Source organism: Camelus dromedarius, chromosome 1 (genome assembly GCF_036321535.1).
Source record: "Camelus dromedarius isolate mCamDro1 chromosome 1, mCamDro1.pat, whole genome shotgun sequence".
Lineage (NCBI taxonomy): Eukaryota > Metazoa > Chordata > Mammalia > Artiodactyla > Camelidae > Camelus > Camelus dromedarius.
This window is the reverse complement of record NC_087436.1, coordinates 94,938,577-94,960,731: the sequence shown is the minus strand read 5'-3', so window position 1 is coordinate 94,960,731 and position 22,155 is coordinate 94,938,577. Positions and strand designations below refer to the sequence as shown.

Below are 22,155 nucleotides of genomic sequence, written 5' to 3'. Positions count from 1 at the left end.
CTTGTTTTGCTTCCTGAATCTGAAGATTACTGTCTTTCATCAATTCTGGAAAATTCTTAGTCATTATCTCTTTGAAATTCACTTCTTGACCTTTCTATTCTGTCTTTCTAAAGCAAGTGTTAGGTGTATGCTGGACCTTCTTATATCTCTTAATTTTTTATTCATAGTTTCTTTTTGTCATTCTGTGAAGCCTTCAGTATAATTTCCTCAAATCAGTTCACTTATTTTTCAAATTTGTCTAATCTTCTGTCTAGCCCATTGAGTCTTCTTATTTTAATGGCTCTACTTTTTATTTGTAGAAAGTGCTTTGAAGTTCATTTAAAAATCTGCTTGGACTTTTAAAGAAAGTGTTGTCTTTTTTCATATTTATGAGTCCTTTTATGTTTTTAGTCATTTTAAAAGTATTTATTTTATGATCTCTTTCTGACAATTCTGTTCTTTTTAGATCTGCTGACTCTTGCTCTTGTTGCATTGCTTCTTTGTTAGTTTTCTCATTTTGAATTGTGAGCTCATCTTCAGCAGGGCTTATCTGTGGAAGTTTTTTGCAGCCTTGGGAGAGGCTTTATATTTGTCTTTGCCAAACACTGCAGGGAGTTTCTAGACCACTCAAAGTATAAATCTGAACCTCAGACTATAATGAAGATAGAAGGGGAAGTCTTTGATTTGAAAACAATTTTCTTCTGCCCCAAAGCCCAGCCTGAGTCAAATGGGCTTCCTTATTGTCTCCCTTTACATGCTGCTGCTTTGAAAATCTGCATCAGATATTCAGATTATTTTTCATGAGATAATGTCTTCTGCCAATCTGTGTCATTTGTGTCCTGGACTTTTTCAGTGAAATCTTTTTCTTCATCTGAATCATCACTTTTTCTTCTTCCATATCTACATCACCAGGAATTTCTTCAGCACTCTTAGTCTCCATAGATAGGAGCAGCAAATTTACAAACATGGAGCACAGGAAAGAAACACAGCATCAGTTTCTGCACACACTTTGCTTTTCAGTTTGATCTTTGCTTATGGTCCCTGGAAGTTTTCCTTACCTTCTTTCAAGCTTATCTTAGCCATTTAATAAGATGCGTGTTCATCATCCAGAATTTCTAGATGTTTATAGCAGTGGAATTTTCAGGTTTTAGTCCTATAACAAAAATGAAACCTGTTTTATTAATAGAATGAATTTCAGTGTGGGGTTTATTCATCGTGATATAGTATGTTCACCCCTGCAGACACCAGTGAGGTCAGAGCCTAGCGACATGCAGTTTTGCGTGATGAAGACTGATGACCGAGCCTCTGCTGCTGAAAGCATGGTAGGAATTCTAAATCAGATCCATGCCCAAATTATTTTGGCAATTTTATAAGATATACTGTCTCCTTTTCTAGGATGGTTCAGAATCTATAGCGATAAATAAATTATAGATAAATATAGTCTGTCACTTACTAAACCAGTGTAGGTTTCTCAGGCCTAAATGTTTTGTTTTGTTTTTGCTGCTACCTAATATCATGGCCAATGAGGACATCTTCCTGTTACATTATTGTTGCTTATCTCATTCTTATGGTAGCAGAAACAGTGGGGATTACCTTTATAAACAAGAGTATTCATTTCTGTATGATTTTAAAATTTTCACTCTGAGATGTGACCAGAGCTCTGGAAATTATAGTTTTTACTTTTTTAGTATCCTAGATTCATTTTCTCTGCCACATTTTAACATTCTGAAATCCAGATGATTTTCACAATCAATAAGAATATGTTTAATGAAGTAATGTTTCTTTATTTCTTAAAAGCTATTATTAAATTGACAGCATCTGAGAATCAAGGAAATATATCAAAGTGTTTCTCTTTTTATATATATCCATTACCCTTAATGAGCCTAGATAAGTAATGCACTCTTTTCTCTCCCCAACACAGTTACACCGTCAACTGAGAATTACAGTTAAGTATTGACTTGTGAGTAACAGAGGGATGCTAGTTGAGCCACATTGACCAGTGACCTGCAGGTGATGGAAGGAGTGATGATATAAAAAGCCAAGCTAGATGATCCACACGAGTGTGGATCTGCAATCCCAGATGGCTCAAAATCAAAATTAGATGGCCTTACAAGACTCTCTGTGCTCTTAATATGAATTCAGCTTCTATAGGACTGTGTTAGACTTACATTCCTGTACTGCTCAGTAGTCTTATTAGAGTATAGAGAAATTTTTAAAGTTATTCCATCAAGCTATTTTAACATACTTCCAAAGGTATACTGGATATGTGTAAAGCCAAGAATCCTTCCCAGACTATGTTAGTAAAGTGTTACAAATGTTTTGAGTTAGTCACATTGTTACCCTACTAATTATAACATTTAACACTTCTAAATTTGGCTCATTGTTTTTATAAATTAGGTTTATGCTATTTGGATTTGCTCATTGGCCTTTTCATGAAGTACTGAGTAATTCATTTCAAAATCTCTTAATCTTTCCTGGCAGATAAGTGTGGTAGTTGGCAAGAAAACTCTGTTTCTTTTTAATCTGAATGAACCGGATAACCCAATTGATCTGGAGTTTCAGCAGCACTATGGCAACATTGTCTGCTATAGCTGGTATGTACAAAAGCTCATTACTGAAAGATATCTCTGCATTTTTCCATACTAATTATAGTGTATTTAATTTTTGTCTGTAGCATTTTAACTTCTATATATAACATTTTCTGGATTACAGTCTATGATCTAGTATGTGAAACTACCTAGCCTGTTATCTGACAAATAGGCCCTTGATTAATTATGTTCTCACTCCTTAGTTTTAAGGTACTTGCTTATTTACTGTGCTGCCAATGATAGTTCATTTCCCTTTTTACTGTATTATTGCCCTTCGCTATAGGTATGGTGATGGCTATATCATGATTGGCTTTTCACGTGGAATTTTTGTGGTCATTTCCACTCATATTCGAGAGCTCGGTCAAGAGATATTTCAGGCTCGTGACCATAAAGATAGTCTAACCAGTATTGCAGTATCGCAGACCCTTAACAAAGCTGCTACGTGTGGTGATAGCTGGTAAGTTATATTCATATATTCCCAGGAAAGCTTATATAAGGAATATTCAAGAGACTCAGCAAGATGTTACTGGCTAATATGAATCTGTCATTCATACTTGCACTATTAGAACATGTTTGCAATTAAAAATTTCTAAGATGCTTTTACCTCTGCCTTTCACACTCAGGGCAAAACCCAAAATACTAAATGTGTACTAGATACAAAACCAAAAATGGAGTATGCTTGAAAATTCATCTTTAAAATAAGCACTTCTGGGTAACGTGGAGCAAACACACTCCGCCCTGTCTCTCTCACTGAATACAGCTGTAAAACCCGAACAGAATCTGTGGCACAGCTGCTTAGGGACTCTGAAAAGTAAATAAATAGCAGGCAGATTGGAGAAAAAGACCAGAATTTGAAGTACCACTGACCCAGTGGTGAGTTTCCCATTTGTCTTCTGGTCTCCCTCAGCCAGGACTCAGGGCGGCCTGAAACGTGGAAGCAAGCACCAGAAGAGAGTCAGAGGGAGCTCTGAGCGAAGCCCTCTAGTTCTGGCTCAAGTTGCAGGAAAGGGAACTCCTAACGCTGGGAGCTGGAGGAATCCCTCAATTTTCTTTCTTTCTTTTTTATTTTTTTTTTTCCTTTATTCTCTCATGCCCCATCCACCATACAATTCCACCATTTCAGTGGCAGCAAGGACCCACAGGCACCTAAAACTCTGATGAAGGGTAACCTTCCTCTCCAATTGGAGGAGCTGTGGTCCCGAAAAGGTGGGGACACCCCTGTTTTTTATGTTTCTCTCTGTCCTCTCGCTGCTTGGCTACAGATATAGGTGCAGTTGTAGAAAGTACAAGGAAGAGAAGAGTAACTAGAATCCCATCTTTCGTGCTCGAAGACCAAAATAAAGGAGCCCCAGGGAACCAGATACCAGAGAAGTCCTGGAGAAGGAGGAACTCTGGAAAGCAAGCCTATAAATATATTTACGAACTCTCAGGCTCGCCTCTGAGCTGTGTTATGTGTCTCATATCCTCAAACCTACCAAAGACTTTGAGAACTGAACTAAGGGATAGATCATAGCCCAGGTCCTATACTGGCTACTCAGGCCATACAGAGACATATCTGAAAATCACTGCAGACAGTTTGGTAATGGAACTGACATTGAAACCATAACCCACAGAAGTCTGGTTGAAATGTGTGGCCCGAACCCAACTGGGCTCATTGCCTGCTTAAAAATAAATTAATTAATTAACCTTCTCCATTGGATTTAAATAAGACACAGAGTCTCATAATAACATAATACTCAAAATGTCCAGAATGTAACCCCAAATTACTTGACATATGAAGAATCAGTATAATTTTAACTTGCTTGGAGAAAGGCAATTCAAAGATGGCAATGCCAAGATGATACAAATAGCAGCTGTTATAAAAGTGCTCCTAAGAGGTAAGGGCTAGCATTCTCAAAACAGATTGAGAGGCAGTCTCAGGAAAGAAACAGAACCTATAAAGAAGAACCAAATGGAAATTTTAGGACTGAAAAAAATATAATTAATGCAATGTTTCTAAGCTGTAGATCAAAGAACTAAATTGGGCACAACCACCCCCACCCCACCCCTGCCACCTCAGGAAAAAGAAACAAAAAATTTAAAAGAGAAAATATAATTAAATATAGAAATGTTAATATTTTCTTAGCTTAACCTAGTAGATCCTCATGCATCCCTTTTTGGAGAACACCGACCTGTTCCACAGCTTATAACTATTCGTGAACATAAACAATTTTACTTAGCACTTGTATTTAAAGTATATATGTTTTTATTTTTCAGCATTAAAATTCATGACTTGGCAGAATTGAAAGACATGTATGCTATAATCAACCTGGATGATGAAAATAAAGGTACTGATTTTTCTGAAGCAGATTGATATTTGATCCTTTTGATTACAGAGAGTAATGTATTTTTTACTGTATGGTTTGCATTCATTGTAGGAGGAAGTAAAATTAACACCTATCATTGGAGTTCCCTATATAGCATCCTTATTTTAGTAATTACATTGAGTCATACTCCTTGACTAGAAGGATATAAGTCCACTTTCATTCAAAGATTTCTGAAGTGTTTTATCTCAATTTCCAGTTGTAAAATCTAAATTTTACATACCTTCCCTCTGAGCCAGTGTTGAATGAATCTGGGCTCATGTTCATAAGCCAATCCATGGTGAATGTCCTAGTCTAAATAAAGACTAAGCTATTTTAAAATTTTGAAGATTTTTAGACTTCTGGTAGCTCAAGTGAAAACATTGCTTGTTTGCCTGCAACAGCATACCTGTTTTTGAATAACCCTTTATTTTGTCAATTATTTCAGGGTTGGGCACCTTGTCCTGGACAGATGATGGCCAGTTGCTGGCACTGTCTACCCAGAGGGGCTCACTCCATGTTTTCCTGACCAAGCTTCCCATCCTCGGGGATGCCTGCAGCACCAGGATTGCACATCTCACCTCTCTCCTTGAAGTCACCGTAGCCAACCCTGTTGAAGAAGTATGAAAATGGTGTTATTTTTATTTGTTAATAAAATCAAAACCGTTTCAGCAGTTGATTTCCGGTTGTTATTTTTCTTTGTCATAGGAGCTACCGATCACAGTTTCTGTCGACGTGGAACCCAATTTTGTTGCAGTGGGGCTTTATCACCTGGCTGTGGGAATGAATAATCGGGCTTGGTTTTATGTCCTTGGAGAGAACGGCAAGTCTAAATCCAATTATTTTCTTGTCTAGCATATAATTTCTGTTTTTATTTGGGAAGCACTGATAGTTTCTTTTAAGACCAAGTCTTTCACTCTTTTTTTCTTCAGACATCTCTTTCTTAGCTTAAATTGTTTTGTGAATCTTCCAAAAACTTTGCATAATTTTTGGAAAGGTTTTATTCTTTACCTTTGTAGTGATCTTTAGAATTGGACCCTGGATTCAAGTTCCCTTCTCCCCTTTTAAGCTGGGCGACTGTAGACAAACTCTTTACCCCTCTGAGCCTTGGTTTACCTATCTGGAAAATGAGGATTCTTCTACTTGTAAGGGGTCATGAAGAAAATTAAATGCAATGAAATGTGTGATGTGCTTTTTTGCACAATGACTATCTCAGGCATTGGTCTGGTAGGTACTTAGTAAATGTTGATTCCCTCCCCACTTTATTTTTTGAATAATGACCATTAGCATCTAAAGGGAGCTTGCTTTTTCTTCCATCCTTTTTCCCACCCCTTTCCCTACTGGAGATCAGGTATCCCTTAGCAATAATGCCAGAATTATCCTCAGATAGAGTATTCCATTAAGCTTATTATCACTATGGCTTAATTTTTGGTTGTTTTGCATGTGATTTTATCTTATATTACTTTGTTTCTTGTGAACCATTATGGAATTCCTGGAGGCGAATTTATATGGCAACTAAGATTTTCTTTAGACTGGCTAACGTAAACATTTTAGGTTCAGAATATCCTTGCAAAGGTGCACATTTAAAAATTATTTGCAAATTTTTTATATAAGATAATTTTATTTACATTTTAATGCATTGTTTGTTTTCTTTAACTGCTACAGCTGTTAAAAAGTTGAAAGATGTGGAATATCTGGGGACAGTAGCCAGTGTTTGCCTTCATTCTGACTATGCGGCTGCACTTTTTGAAGGCAAAGTCCAGTTACATTTGGTAAGTACAATTTTGATGTCCCAGAGGTGCTCAGATATGTGATGACCATGAACAGTCTAATGTCTTATTATCAAGAACTTTGGTCAAGAAGCAGCAGTGTACAGACTAGCTAGAAAGCCAGGAGTGGACAAAGGATTAATAAACTTTACCTTTCTGCATGAGATGTTCAATAAACTCGCTAGCTCTGTTCCCAAGAAACCTGGCAGAGCATCAGCTGTACTACTCACAACATTGCTTGTGGTAAAAATGACCATGTAAACTGCATCTAGAAGGAACTCGAAGTAAACTATACAAACTAATGGGAACGCCATACGTCTGGGTTCCTGGAATGCCCTGGTCCATGTATTCGGCATGTCACTTGTAGGAATCCTTGAAAAGATGGCTGTTGGTTGTTCAGGGGATATTGGCCTCTGGAATATGGGGCTTCTCAACCAGGGCATCTCCCACATCTACTTCTTGGCTCTTTGCTTCTGGGAATCCAAAGAGATTAGCTCCTAGACCTTTGCAGAGCTTGTGGTGAAGACTCTTTTCCCACTAACAGGGTGTCTAATGCTGCCCTGCTGGCAAGCTGGGCTTCCTGCCTGATGTCTTTCTGAGTAAACTGGTGTGTGGTAGTCTTGTGGGTCTGAATGTTTAGTTGACCTTAAGAAAAAGGCTCTCCCCTATCTCCTGTATATTGCAGACCAAGTATATTCAGATAAATCTATGAGCCACTGTTATTCTTTATGTTTTAGATAGAAAGTGAAATTTTGGATGCTCAAGAAGAACGTGAGACTCGGCTGTTCCCAGCAGTGGATGACAAGTGCCGGATTTTATGTCACGCCTTAACTGGTGATTTCCTCATCTACGGTACTGATGTACGTATTGGCCTCTTTAATATGGAACATGGGGGAATTTCTCATTTTTACTTTGTACTATAAGATATTTATTTTATATGAATATATACTGTATATAATACAAATATATAGATGTTATATATAATTATAATATAAACATTATATATTTACATAGAGCACATAGCATGATTTGCTAACATCAAGTGCTTTTATGATGATAAGCAATTTTGATGGCACAGTGAAAAGGGCAGACTTTGGAGTCTGGAAAATCTAGACTCAAATATTAGTTCTCTTACTTGCTAGTTGCTGCCTGATGCCTCCCAGCTTCATTTTCCTTATCTAGATGCTTTCAGGATTTACTTTGATGACAAACGTTAAGACACCTCATTCAGCTTTAGATCTCCAGTGCCTATATCTAGTAGGCATTTGATAAATATTAAAATTAATTAAATATTGAGAATCTCACTTCAGTCTTTTGAACTACCAATACCGTATACTTCTAAATATTGCATTAGCCACATGTACATAAACCATAGCCATAGTAATAGCATCTTATATTTGTAAAGAGTTTTCAAAGATTTTTCAAAGCACATCATACCTGTTACCTTGTTGCTAAAAGAATGCAGTGAAGTTGGTTAAAAAAAAAAAAGGCATTGTTTTCCACATTAGAAAAACAGTTATTCACTGTTTCAATGGTTCCATTTTCTCACATTTAAAAAAAAAAAATCATGTTTTAAAACATACTGCCATAAGAGAGACTTTTAAAATTGAAGTTTAACCTAAAATGATCAATCTTTGTCCTAATATACGTAAGTAGAGTAGGTCTTATATATGAAGTGAAGTGGTAAATGATATGGTAAATAATTAGTAAATACAGTACATTTGTATGACACACAATGGTTTACAGAGCCCTGATCTCACTTATTTTATCTCATGAAAATAAACAGGAAAGTTTTAGTGATGAGGACACTGAAGATTGAGAGGTTAGTAAGTTTGTAGTAGAGGTGGACTGGAACAAGCAAGATTTCCTGATGGAAAATCTCTTCCCACTATGCTACACGGCATTTTGAAGTAAGAATCCAAAGTGTAGTACTCTGCCAGTAGTGCAGCATTTATCTCAATCTCATTCTTTTTTTTTTTCAATTGAGATATAATGGACATATAACATTATATGAGTTTCAGGTGTACACCATAATGATTCAGCGTTTGTATATATTGCAAAATGATAACTACAATAAGTCTAGTTAACATTCATCACCATACATAGTTACGAAATCCTTCTTTTCTTATGGTATACCTTATTCTTGAGTGATTCTGAAAATGTCAGTGTTTTTCAGCAGCTTTGTTGGTGTGTAATTGATATACAATAAACTGCACTATTGAAAGTCTCCAGTTTGATACTTTTGACATATGTATACACGTGTGAAACACCATCAATTCAATCAAAATAGTGAACATTTTCATCACCCCCAAAGGTTTTCTCATGTCCCTTTATGATTCCGCCTTCCTATTCCTCCCCACTAAGTGCTTTCTGTCACTGTAAGTGAGTTTGTATATTCTAGAGTTTTACGTGAATGGAATCATATAGAATGTACTCCTTTTGTGAGGCTTCAGTATAGTTATTTTGTCAGTAGTACATTCCTTTTTCTTGTTGGGTAGTATTCCACAGTATGTGTGTATTATAATTTGCTTACCCATGAACCTATAGATGGACATTGGGGTTGTTTCCAGTTTGGGATATTTACAAAGAAAGCTGCTGCAAATAAATTCATGTTTAAGTCTTTACTTGGACATATGCTTTCTTTTCTCTTGGATAAGTAGAACGCTACATCATATGGCATGTATATGTTTAGCTTTTTAAGAAAATGACAAACTCTTGTCTAAATTTGTTGTACCATTTTACATTCCCATCAACAGTGGATGAGTGCTCCGGTTCCTCTACGTCCTTACTAACACTTGATGTAATCAGTATTTTACATTTTAACCACTCTAGTAAGTGTGTAGAGATAGCTCATTATGATTTTAATTTGCATCTCACTAATGGACTAATGAGATAGAGCATCTTTTCATATGCTTATTTGCTATCTGTATATCTTTGGTGAAGTGTCTGTTCAGATTTTTTTTTTACCAATTCTTAATTGATTGTTTTCTTACTGAGTTTTGAGTGTTCTTTATATATTTTGGATTCAAGTCTTTCATCATATATATTTTTTGCAAGTATTTTCTTCCCAGCATGCAAGTTGTCTTTTCATTCCCTCAACAGTGTCTTTCAAAGAGAAGATTTTTTTTTCTTAATTTGGACCAAGTCCAGTGTATCAATTAATTTTTTTATAGATTTTGCTTTTAGTGTCATCTCTAAGAAATCTTGGCCCAACCGAAGATCACAAAGTTTTTCTCCTATGTTTTCATCTAGAAGTTTTAAAGTTTTATGTTTTACATTGAAGTCTGTGATCCATTTTGAGTTAATTTTTGTTTATGCTGTGAAGTATGGATCAAAATGGGGATTTTTTTTCTTACATATGGGTATCCAGTTGTTACAGCACCATTTGTTGAAAAGGCTGTTCTTCCTCTATTGAATTGACTTTATACTTTTGTCAAAAATCAGTTGTCCATAAATGCATGGGTTTCTTTCTGGACTTTCTGTTGATTCTTTTGATCTATTTGTCTATCTTTACATCAGTATCATGCTGTTTTGATTACTGTAGCTTTATAATAAGTCTTAAAATCAGGTAACTTTCGTGTTTCCTTTTCAAAGTTGTTTAGGCTGACAGTTTTTTCTTTCAGTACTTTGAAGATGTCATTCCACTGTCTTCTTGCCTGCATTATTTCCAACAAGAAATCTGTCCTCCTTATCTTTGTTCCTCTGTGTGTAATCTCTTTTTCCACAGGCTGCTTTTACTGTTTTATCTTTATCACTGGTTTGGAGCAATTTGATTGTGATGTGTCACGATGTAGTTTTCTTCATATTTCTTGTGCTTGGGGTTGTTGAGCTTCTTAAATCCAAGGGTTTATAAGTTTAATAAAATTTGGAACATTTTCAACCATTATTTCTTCAAATGTTTCTTTCTCCCTCGTTTTGCCCTCCAATTTCAGAAATTCCAATTACACACATATTAAACCTCTTTAAATTATCCCACAGTTGATGCTCTTTAAATTTTTTCAATTCTTTTTTCTCAGTTTCATTTTGGATAGTTTTTGCTGCTGTATATCAAGGTCTCTAGCCTTTTTTTCTGTCATGTTTAATCTGCCAGAATTTCTTCCATTGTATTTTTCATCTCAGACATGGTAGTTCACTTGCAGAAGCTATATTAGAGTCTGTTTTTATATCTTCCATGTCTCACTCACCTTTTAAACATATGCAGTATAGTTATAATAACTTTTAGTTACCTTGTCTGCTGATTCTAATATCTGGGTCAGTTCTGGGTCAGTTTTGATTGATTAATTATTCTCCTCAATATGAGTTATGTTTTCCTGAGTCTTCGCATACATGGTACTTTTTCCTTGTGGGATGCTGGATGTTTTTGTATTCCTAAAAATACTCTTGAGCTTTGTTCTGGGATGCAGTTAATTTGCTTGGAAATGGTTTAACCCTTTTGAGCCTTACTTTTGTGATTTGTTAGGCAGATGTGAAACACTGCTTAGCCTACAGCTAATTATTTCCCACTTTTGAGGCAACATCTTCCTGAGAACTCTACCCAATGTCCTGTGAATTACGAGTTTTCCAATCTGGCTGTTGGGAACAGTCACCATTCCCAGTCCTGTATGAGTGCCAGTCACTGCTCACTCTAATTCTTTTGAGTGGTTCTTTTCCCCAGCATCAGCGGTTCTCTCATATGTATACAGTGATCAGTACTCTGCTGAAGACTCAAGGTAGACCCTCTGAAGATCTCCCAGGTTCTCTCTCAGTGCAGCTTTCTCCTCTCTGGTACTGTACCCAGTAAAGTCTAGCCATCGCCCCCTCTGCCTTCACCGGATTCTCAGCTTTGTATCCTCAATTCAGGGAATCACGCTCCGCTTGCATTTTCTCTCCTTTAGCGATGGCTTGGAAACTCTCTCAGGGTAAAGTTCGAGCAACCATAGGATTTACCTTGCTTGTTTCCATCTCTCAGAGATCATTGTCCTCTGTTGCCTCATTCCAATGTCTTGAAAACTGTTTTCTTCATGTATTTTGTCTGTTATTTTTGGTCATTTTGGGTGGGAAAGTTAAATCCAGTCTGTTTTTCCATCTTGGCCTGAATAGAAGTCCAAGATGTTGTCACATGTTTTTATCTTAATTAAACTTTTTATTTAGAGATCATAGTAGATTCACATCAGTTGTGAGAAACTATACAGAGAGGTCCTATGAACCTTTTTCTTAGTTTCCCCCAGTGGTACTGTTACATTATGTACCACAAGCAGATATTGACATTAACAGTCAAGATATAGAACAGTTCTGTCACCACAAGGATCCTTCCTGATGCTCTTTTTTTTTCTACACTCACTTCCCTCCTGCCCCTACCCCATCCTTAATCCCTGATAACAAATAATTTGGCTTTTCTAGTCTATTCCAATGACCTATGAGTCTATCCCTCTACCAGTACTGCACAAATCTTGATTATTATAGCTATAAAAAAAGTCTAGAAATTTAATAGACTATTTTTCCCACTTTATTCTTTTTTCCCCAAAAACTGTTTTAGCTATTCTAGTTCTTTTGCTATTATATATAAATTTTAGGATAAAATTTTTTTGTAGATACTTGTCTGTGTCTACAAAAAAATCTTTTTGAGATTTTTGTTGAAATTGTATTAAACCTGTATATCAGCTGGGGAGAAATAACATGTTTACTATGATGCCTATCCAAGAACACAGTATACATCTCCATTTATTTCAGTCTCTTTGATGCTTTCATTAGTGTTCTTCAGTTTTCAGCATATAAGTCCTATGCATGCTTTGTTAAATTTACACATAAGTATTTCATTTTTTTGAGTGATTAAAAATGGTATTCTATTTTTTAAAATTTTGATGTCTACATGTTTGTTGCTAATATATAGAAATACAGTTGATTGTATCTGGTGAGTTTGGTTTTTTATTTTAACTTGATTTTCTAAATTATTAATAGCAAAGAATTTTTAAATAACATGATTTGAAAGTCACTCTTAATAAAGGTGTTGCCTACAAGTAGAAAATCTAAAAATCAAGCTTTAATATCACTAAGAATATTAGAATTGATAGACTGTTGAATGTACGTTCTCATTTTACTTATTTTCTTGGGTCTCTACTTTGCTTATATAGTAAATATTATTCTTAGACTCTTCCTCGATCAAAAATATGACAATTTTTTCTCTTCAAATTAGGAAGTATGTTTAACATTAATGCTGGAAGTCAGTATTTTCTTGACAACCTTTTATTTCTCTGACTGTATTTTTTTTTTTTTTTAGACTGGTGTCATTCAGTATTTCTACATTGAAGACTGGCAATTTGTTAATGATTATCGACATCCTGTCAGTGTGAAAAAGATTTTTCCTGACCCAAATGGGACCAGATTAGTTTTCATTGATGAAAAAAGTGATGGATTTGTCTACTGTCCAGTAAGTCTAAAAAAGTTTTCAAATGCTTGTTTAAAAAAAAATGCAACATATAAAAAAAAACTGTTTTTTGAATATATTTTATATATAAAATTATTTTCTCTTAAACAGTGCCAAAGATTATAGTACTTTGTTATCATGTTTGTGATATGTTTGTGATCTGTTTTCTGTCAATTTACATCAAGAAAACTGTTTCCATGATTTTGTAATTTTTAGTGTCAGCCCCAGAGAGATTTTTTTTTAATGGAAAGAATAGTTGTTGTATTCTACACCACTTTAACCTTGTTTACTGCACAGTATTGCAGCATATCTCTAGGTGCGTGAGTTTTCTCTCCAGAACTGCAGTAGCTTCAGAGGGCAGGGACTGTGCCCTGTTGTTACTGCTCACCTCAGATTATTTTCTTCTTCCATTAAAGATCTGGAACATAAATGTGTTTTGTATTAGGTGATTAAAAACAGATGAATCCATTTTTAGACTTAGTTACTCTTCTTTTTAAATATCCTCAACTTTTTAAAAAAATATAGATTTAGAAAAAGGATTTGTGTTTTTACATCATCTACTATACTTGGACTTTTTAATTTATTTTTGATATCCAGGTGATGGTATTTAGTATGTTCTTGGTCACAGCTCACATTACCTACAGCTGCTCTCGGGACCCATCCCTAATAGCTGGTCCCCAGGCATCTGTCCTTCACCATAGTGAAGACATGATCCAGTGAAGACAGCTCTCCTCCCACTAGACACTCTCCTAGGTAATACGACTTCCTTCCTTCTGTTTCTCTCCCTCCCTTCTGTTTCTCTCCCTCTCTTCCTCTCCTTCCTGGCTTTTTTTCTCTTCCCTTCTTTTCTTTTCTATTTTTCCCTTTCTTTTCCTTTCCTTCCTTCTTTTTTTTTCTTTTCTTTTCTTTCTTTGACAGATATAATACTTTCCACAGGAGTGCCTGGATTAGTTATGCAAAATTCCTCATGTGCTAGTTCTTACTCATCCCATTCCTCAGTCACAAAACAAATGAGGAAAAATAACTTAAATATAAAGATAACCTTGAGTTCCCTCTACCTGATAAGGAAATTCAATCTTGTAAAGATTCCCTTTCTCTAACAGGGTACAAGGAAGCTGGGCTGCCTTGCTTCCCTATGTAGGTTCACTGCAGGTTGATGCATTTTTCTTCTCCTTTTACAGTTCTCCTTTACTTGATAATTTCTGTCAAAAGGCTAGAATTTCCTCTCTCATGGGGTTGGGATGAGATCTCAGTGAGCTGATTTTTCCAAACATGTTATCTGGCACAGAGTAGCCACTTAGCAGGGGTTAGTTAAAGCCCTTTACCTCTTTGCCACCACCAGCCCTCGAGGTCCAGAATTTTCTCACTCGTTGCTGTTCATCCCTAATCTCTTTTCCAACTTTAACCTGCAACCCAGTTAAGTTAAAAAGAAAAACCCTGGAAAAACAAAGTCCACACAGAAGAATGACTCCACCAGAGCACAGGCTCTCCCTACCCCAGCATGGGGTGGAGTGTGTGCTTCTTTCCAAACTAAGATCTCATTGATAAGTTAAAATTTTAGGTTGTTAGATGAGATATCTGAGGGCTGTGTGGTGCCCACAGGAGTAAGTCCCTCTTTTAAATAATATCTAGACTTTCCTGTGAGTAAGGCCAGCTTGGCAGGGAAGGGAAAGGAGGGCTAGTGGCTCAGAGCCTCCCCCATGGCCTCAAACCCAAGAGGAGGCTGTGCTAAGGCCCTTGGACCCTGGACCAGAGTGCTGTGCATTTTATTTGATTTTAACACCTACCCCATCATAGTGTGCTACTATTTCAGCTGACTTTTCCCCTCAACTTCAAAGAATTTGAGACAAACACTGCTTTGTGATGTACACATGTGAAAGTATATAATAATTCAAAGTACAACTATTCCTCTTTAAAATTCTTGTATATACTCACAATTTCCCTCCATACGTAGATTTATTCAACCTCTTTTCCCTCACTATGTGGATGGTAAGGAAGTGACTCCTGTTATAAATTAGAATTGGGAGAGATGCCTTTTTCCCTACACATGCCCTGATAAAACAGCCTTCCATCCCATCACTCCCTGTACGCCCATAAAGGATGACTTGTGGTACATTGTAGAAAGTTCACAAACGGGCAGTAGAGTGTAGTAGTTAAGTGCATTCACAGACAGACAAACCTGAATTTACGATTAGTTATAACAACAACTAATATTTCTGTGCTGAGTATGCATTCCATATATCAGGGATCTTTTTTAATCCTTACAGCAGCCCCAGGGATAAATACTTGTATCATCGCCGTTTTACAGAGAAACTAAGGCATAGAAAAGATAAGTAACTTGTCCAAGGTCACACAGGCAGCAGATGGTATCAGTGGTGTGAGCCTGCTCCGGCTTCCTCCAGGGCTCTCACTTTGATTGGATTCCCCGTTTCCCCATCTATAAAATGGATACAAGTTCCAGTATCTACTTTGTAGGTTGTTGTATAAAAATCAAATGGGGTGATATACATAAAGCTTTCACAGCACCTGCCACACAGTGAGCGCTTAAATGGTTACCCTTTTAAAAAAATTTCTACCATCAGTCCTCTGGCATTGGTGTGCTCATCCTTACAAACTGAGAGTCAGCATGACAGAGCAGATAGAAGCATGAACTGTGGAGCCAGACTGCCTGGCTTCTGACTCTTCAACATACTAGCTGGGTGACTTTGGGCAGATTTCTGGGTGCCTCTGTGTCTTCATCTGCAAAATGGGCACAATTATAGTATCTGTCTTACAGAGTAAAAGATTAGAATTAAATGTGTATTAAATTATATATATATTTTACGTATCTAAAAGTAATTATATATTAAATTAAGTACAATTTATAAAATAAATTAAGTAAATATAAGTACAATAAGTGTAATTAGATGTAAGTACAATACCTGGTAAGCAGCACTATCCAATAGAAAGACGATTTGAATCCCATATGTAATTTTAAATTTTCTACTAGCCACATTTTTTAAAAAAGGGAAAAAGAAACAGGTGAAATTAATTTTAATATTTTTAATTTAACCCAATATTATCATTTCAGTATGTAATCAACATAAAAATTATTGTGATGTTTTACACTCTTTTTTTTTAATACTGACTCCTTGAGATCCAGTGTGTGGTTTACAGTAACCCACATCTCAGTTCAGACTAGAATTTGGACATTACAGTACTCAGTAGCCACATGTGGATATTGAATAGTGACTACTACTGTATTGGACAGGACAGCCCCATAATATTAGTTATTATGATTGGTAGGAATTTTATATTTCATTCTTATTTTGAGAGGAAGATAGATTATGGAGGAGGCAGGTGTTTCTCAGTTCCATATTCAGGATATATATAAGCCTATCTGCCTGAGGTCACAGGGCTGTGTGGATTGATTTTTTTCATAGCTTATATTTCTGTAACTGTTTGTTTGTTAGAATGCATTGTAGAGAAGTCTTTGAAATACAACACACCAAATAAAATTTATTTAAATTTCAAATCATATATGAATTAATTTGTTTCTTCTCTAGTTGAAGCATTTCTGGACCTAGTATTATTGAAAATTGTCTGAACACAAATGTGTTCATAGTTTAAATTTCCATCATCTTGAGCAATTTCAATTATTTTTCCTTAACCTAAAGTTTTCTGTCCAGACTTGTAGTTTTTCTTAAAGATTCGCCAAATCGTAGATAAAACCCGTGATTTTCCATATAACCACAGTTTTTTCAAGCCTGGTATGGAGATGGGAAAAGAAGCTTACCTTGGGGTGTTGTTGAGCTGGTACCAATATGGGTGGTAAGCTTAGCCAGCTAAGGCTGCGAACAGGCTCCTTCCTACGAAGGCAAATAAATGATAATGATTCAAGTACAGACTCAGGGCAAATCTGTAAATCCTTATTTTGTAGGTTAATGATGCTACCTATGAGATTCCAGATTTTTCACCAACCATAAAAGGTGTTCTTTGGGAAAACTGGCCAATGGATAAAGGTGTGTTTATTGCCTATGATGATGATAAGGTGTACACTTACGTCTTTCACAAGGACACCATACAAGGTACTTAATCGCTTTTTTGTACATTTGTTGAGAAATAAACTTCCATTGCAGTGAAATTAAAACACTTCTTTCTGATGCGTGTGCTGAGTATTAGCTTTCAGCATTAAGATGTCCATTTTATAATACAGGATCCAAGGTCATTTTGGCTGGTGGCACCAAAGTTCCCTTCTCTCATAAACCTTTGCTGTTGTATAATGGAGAGCTGACCTGCCAGACCCAGAGTGGAAAAATAAACAACATCTACCTTAGCTCCCACCGCTTCCTCTACAGTTTAAAAGATGCAGGGCCTAACGAACTGCGGCAAATGCTGACACAGACTTTAATGCTGAAAAGGTAGGGTTTGAAACACTTCTTGTGGGGCTTCTCCTTTGCTTTTGTGAGTTTAAAGGTCAAATCTGGGGGGAGGGTACAGCTCAGGAGTAGTGTGCCTGCCTAGCATACGCGAGGTCCTGGATTTAATCCCTACTGCCTCCATTAAAATAAATAAGTAAATCTAATTACCTCCTTCCCCCCAAATAAGTAAATAAATTAATATTTAAAAAAGAAAAAGAAAAAAAGGTCAAATCCTGTTAAAATAGACAGAGAGATGGAAATAATAGTATTTTCCTCATTTGCTTCATGGGATTACTGTAGGCTCAGCTAAGATGATGGATGTGAGAATGTACAAATTCTAAAGGAAGTACTCCTGTACTGTCAGTGCTTTATTCCAGGAAAAGTCCTTCAGAACAAAAACGTTTCTAACCACCCAAACAGCATAGTTATTGTGAAATTCTAATAAACCTAATTATTTCAACACCATCTTAATTTCATCGTAACAGTTTGCTTTTGCCTGCCTTGTGACTTTTTTTTTTTCCCTGTTTTCCTCTTACCTCCTCTGGCCACTATGAATTCCTTTGTGATTCTAATTCTTTGGACCATCTCTTCAGTGTTGCTCTTCCTCAGGGTCCCTTGAGCTCTTTTCTTCTTTTCTCACTCTAATTATTCTTCCTGAGTGAATCTCCTCAAAGATGCTTTCAATACCATCTATTTGAGGCTGACTCCAAAATGTGCTCCCTTGACTTAAACCTGTATTTACCACTGCTCCCCACTCACATGTAGTGGGGAGTCCAAAAGTTCCTCAGACTGGCCCTGTTTAAAACAACTTGTCATCTTCCCCAGCCTCCTCTTCTCCCCGATCCGATCGCACTGTGCACATATCCTAACGCACACCTGTACCTACACACACACCCCTGCACCTACACACACATACACACACACCCCCAGATCCTTTTCTGCTCTGGCATCCCCCACCTTAACTTTGGCGCCCCCTTAGAGTCATGTGTAACATGACCATCTCCTGACGGCTCTCTGCTGGTAGCCTCGTGACAATCTGATCTGTTCTCCACACACTTTTGAAAATGTGAGTCTGATCCTCTCAATTCCCTACTGAAGATCTTTTAGTGACTCCCTGTTGCCTTTAGGAAGAAACCCCTACTTCTCAGGGACCTCGACATGACACGCTGGGCACTTGATGATTTAATACCAGCCTCAGCTGTCCCCACTCGGCCACTCCCTCTCTGTTCACTGCTTGAATTCAGTATTTTTCGTGATTCCTTGCCTTTTTCATCCTGGAATGCCCCTCCCTATCTCTGAATGGAGTAACTCCTCATTCTTCACCGGTCGGCGGAGCCCTCTCCAGCTCCAGGAAGCCTTCCCCGAAGCCCTGTGAGCACTGGCGGTCTGGGTCAGGGGCCTTTCTGATGCGTGGCCTCAGAGCCAGGTCCGGCATGCAGAGTGATTTAGAGCACGTTCCCGCTTACACTGTGTGACTCGGCTGGTTTTTTAAGGCCTCTAAGCCTCACTTTCCTCATCTATAGGGGAGAAATAATAACATTACATGGTGGATAGGGTTGTTGGGGTGATCTGGTGAGAGAATTTACAGCCAGCACTTAGTGTAAAGATTCACGTGCTGTAGGCACTCAGCTACCTCTGTCATTCTGTGTCATCGTCGTCTGTGTACTCATCTGTCTCTCCCGCCTTCCCCACATGTGCCTGCCTAAAGGACAGGGACTGCTTTTGATCTTTGCATCTTGGTTCCAAGCACAGTTCCTGGCACATAATGGTGCTCAGTGAATGTGTGTTGGATGAGAAAATGCATCAGTGAATAGATGGGGAGGGGTAGTGTGTTCGTTAATATAAGAGTTTCACAAAAAGTCTCATTGGCATTTATGGTTAAGTTTTAAAGAGGTCAACAATCTTTTGCTGTCATGGTCCAGATGGTAAGTATTTCAGGCTTTAAGGGTCTCTGTCACAGCTGCTCAGGTTGGCCACTGTAGTGCAGGACCAGCTGAGACAATCCGTAAGGACTGGGCAGAGGAATGGCTGTGTTCTACCCGCATTTATTTCCAAAAACAGGCAGTGGACTGGATTTGGCCTGTGGGCCACAGTTGGCTGATACCTGTTTTAAACTTCCAAATTTATAGGACTAGAGTACTCATTTTATTAGACTTAATGTGAGAAAAAAAAATAATTTTCATCTATGTGTGAAGTAAACCAAATAAATAAATAAATAGAATTAGTGTTGATGAGAGAAGGTGGTTACCCAGAGAAGATTAAGATTAATTCAAGAAATCCAAGAAAAAATATTTGCACAAAAGAGGGAGAAGAGTTTATGCAGTTTTTTGTAACTTGAAATTGATGATTAAAAATTGAGAAATGTTTTTGCAAAATTCATCTACTACGTAACATTAAATGATATACAGTCTGAAAATTGCCCAGTAGGGGGCAGAGTTCCCTGATTAAGTTATATACTCAAATCCTAGGTTTTCTGATGCCTGGGAAATGTGCAAGATTCTAAATGATCAAGTAGCCTGGAATGAGTTGGCCACAGCATGTCTACACCACATGGAAGTGGAGTTTGCAATCCGTGTTTATCGGACAATTGGAAACGTTGGCATGGTGATGTCCTTGGAACAGATAAAGGTAAACAGCATCTTATGGGAATGATCAGATTAGGATTTCAATGGTATTTATTCAAACATTTGTAATTTCTGCATTTAATCTTAACCTAACTCATAAACATTGATAGACTATTAGTGGGAATGCAGTTTGGTGCAGCCATTGTGGAAAACAGTATGGAGATTCCTCAAAAGACTACCGTATGATCCAGCAATTCCACTCCTGGGCATATATCCAGAGGGAACCTGCACCCCAATGTTCATAGCAGCACTGTTTACAATAGCCAAGACATGGAAACAACCTAAATGTCCATTGACAGATAACTGGATAAAGAAGTTGTGGTATATTTATACAATGGAATACTAGTCAGTCATAAAAAATAATAAATTAATGCTATTTGCAGCAACATGGATGGCCCTGGAGAATGTCATTTTAAGTGAAGTAAGCCAGAAAGAGAAAGAAAAATACCATATGATATCACTCATATGTGGAATCTAAAAAAGAAAGACAAATGAACTTATTTACAAAACAGAAACAGACTCACAGACATAGAAAACAAACTTATGGTTACCAGGGGGGTAAAGGGTGGGAAGGGAGAAATTGGAAATTCAAGATTTGCAGATGCTGACTTGTATATATAAAATAGATAAACAAGTTTATACTGTATAGCACAAGGAACTATATTCCATATCTTGTAGTAGCTTACAGTGAAAAAGAATATGAAAATGAATATATGCATATTCATATATGACTGACGCATTGTGCTGTACACCAGAAATTGATACATTATAAACTGACTATACTTCAATAAAAAAATAAAATAAAATTTTAAAAAAGTCAAAAAAAAAGTAAACCCTTATGTTTCTTCTCGTTGAAACTGCTTTAATTTCTAGGGAATCGAGTACTACAATCTTTTGGCAGGACATCTTGCCATGTTTACTAATGACTTCAACCTGGCTCAGGACCTGTACCTCGCATCCAGCTGTCCTGTTGCTGCCCTGGAGGTATGGCAGCCAATGCGGGGTTGGGGGAGGACAGACAAAGAGGCAAAGAGGCTCTCACCTTCTGTAAAGTTAAAATCTCTCAGCATCAGACACCACATGCCTTCCCCCTCTTAGAATTCAGACTTTAGCTCTAAGAACCCCTGAATCTTTGGTATTTTCACTCTGCCTTCTGTGGAGCCATAACGGCATAATATTGTAACATCACCAAATAATTTAAAGTCTGAATGCGGCCAAAATTAACAGATAATATAACTTAAAAGATGCATACAGATAAAAACAGCCACCATTTACTGAGTGCTCACACTAGCCGGGCACTTTTCTAAGCGTTGACATATTTTAATTCATTTGACCCTCACAACAGTCCTCTGAGACAATACTACTATTTTCTCTATTTTCCAAATGGGGAAACCAAGGCACGTATATCTTTTATTTACTGTATAAAATTCTCTTGTGTATGAAGAGGTGAGCTAAGCTTGCGTATCGTCACTAGTTTTCCAGAGGTGAGCATTGCAGGGGAAGGACCAGAACAGAGTGAAGGACCCAGTGCAATGCAAAGAAGAAGAGAGCCCTGCCTGTGTAGAATAGCGGTTAAGGACACAGACTTTAGAGTTGGATGTGTCTGAGTTCAAATCCCAGCTCTGTGTAAACCTCGCTCCAGTTACTCATTCTGTCTTCCTGTGCCCTAGATCCCATTTAGAAGAGGGATAACAATATCTAGCCCACAGGGTTGTTGTAAAGATTAAAAAATGAGATGAGATCTTTTTGGAACAGTGCCTGTTGACAGGAAAGATGCAGAGATGGTGGCTGTGGTCACTAACATTCCACATCAACCAGCATTTCCACAACTTCACAGAGAAAAGCATATCTACTATTAATCCCACAGCTTCTCTTTTTCAAGTTGTACTATAGCGAATTTTCATTTTTAAATTTTAAGTGAACTAAATTAATTTTAAGAAAAAGCTTAGATAATTTTACAATATTATTTGCAATCATTGGGGATACCCTGAGAAGTTTTTAGAACTTGAATTGGTACATACTCCAAAAAATTAATGGTTTAATCTTTAAT

General features: G+C 37.0%; 1 protein-coding gene across 3 annotated transcripts in view; it reads left to right on the top strand.

The window, feature by feature from the left end:
• The window catches only part of WDR19 (WD repeat domain 19), a 73,403-nt gene that overhangs the window by 14,328 nt on the left and 36,920 nt on the right, over nucleotides 1–22,155 (top strand). For 2 of the 3 annotated variants that reach the window (XM_031435845.2, XM_031435869.2), the window contains 14 exons: nucleotides 1,221–1,301; nucleotides 1,901–1,924; nucleotides 2,461–2,573; nucleotides 2,851–3,024; nucleotides 4,824–4,894; nucleotides 5,358–5,530; nucleotides 5,618–5,732; nucleotides 6,575–6,681; nucleotides 7,416–7,538; nucleotides 12,935–13,084; nucleotides 17,001–17,148; nucleotides 17,277–17,481; nucleotides 19,950–20,109; nucleotides 20,979–21,089. In XM_031435845.2, the coding sequence (XP_031291705.1) occupies nucleotides 1,221–1,301; nucleotides 1,901–1,924; nucleotides 2,461–2,573; nucleotides 2,851–3,024; nucleotides 4,824–4,894; nucleotides 5,358–5,530; nucleotides 5,618–5,732; nucleotides 6,575–6,681; nucleotides 7,416–7,538; nucleotides 12,935–13,084; nucleotides 17,001–17,148; nucleotides 17,277–17,481; nucleotides 19,950–20,109; nucleotides 20,979–21,089 (1,755 nt within the window). The remainder of the gene's footprint in view (nucleotides 1–1,220; nucleotides 1,302–1,900; nucleotides 1,925–2,460; nucleotides 2,574–2,850; nucleotides 3,025–4,823; nucleotides 4,895–5,357; nucleotides 5,531–5,617; nucleotides 5,733–6,574; nucleotides 6,682–7,415; nucleotides 7,539–12,934; nucleotides 13,085–17,000; nucleotides 17,149–17,276; nucleotides 17,482–19,949; nucleotides 20,110–20,978; nucleotides 21,090–22,155) is intronic. The other variant, XM_010980386.2, reaches the window with a different exon arrangement.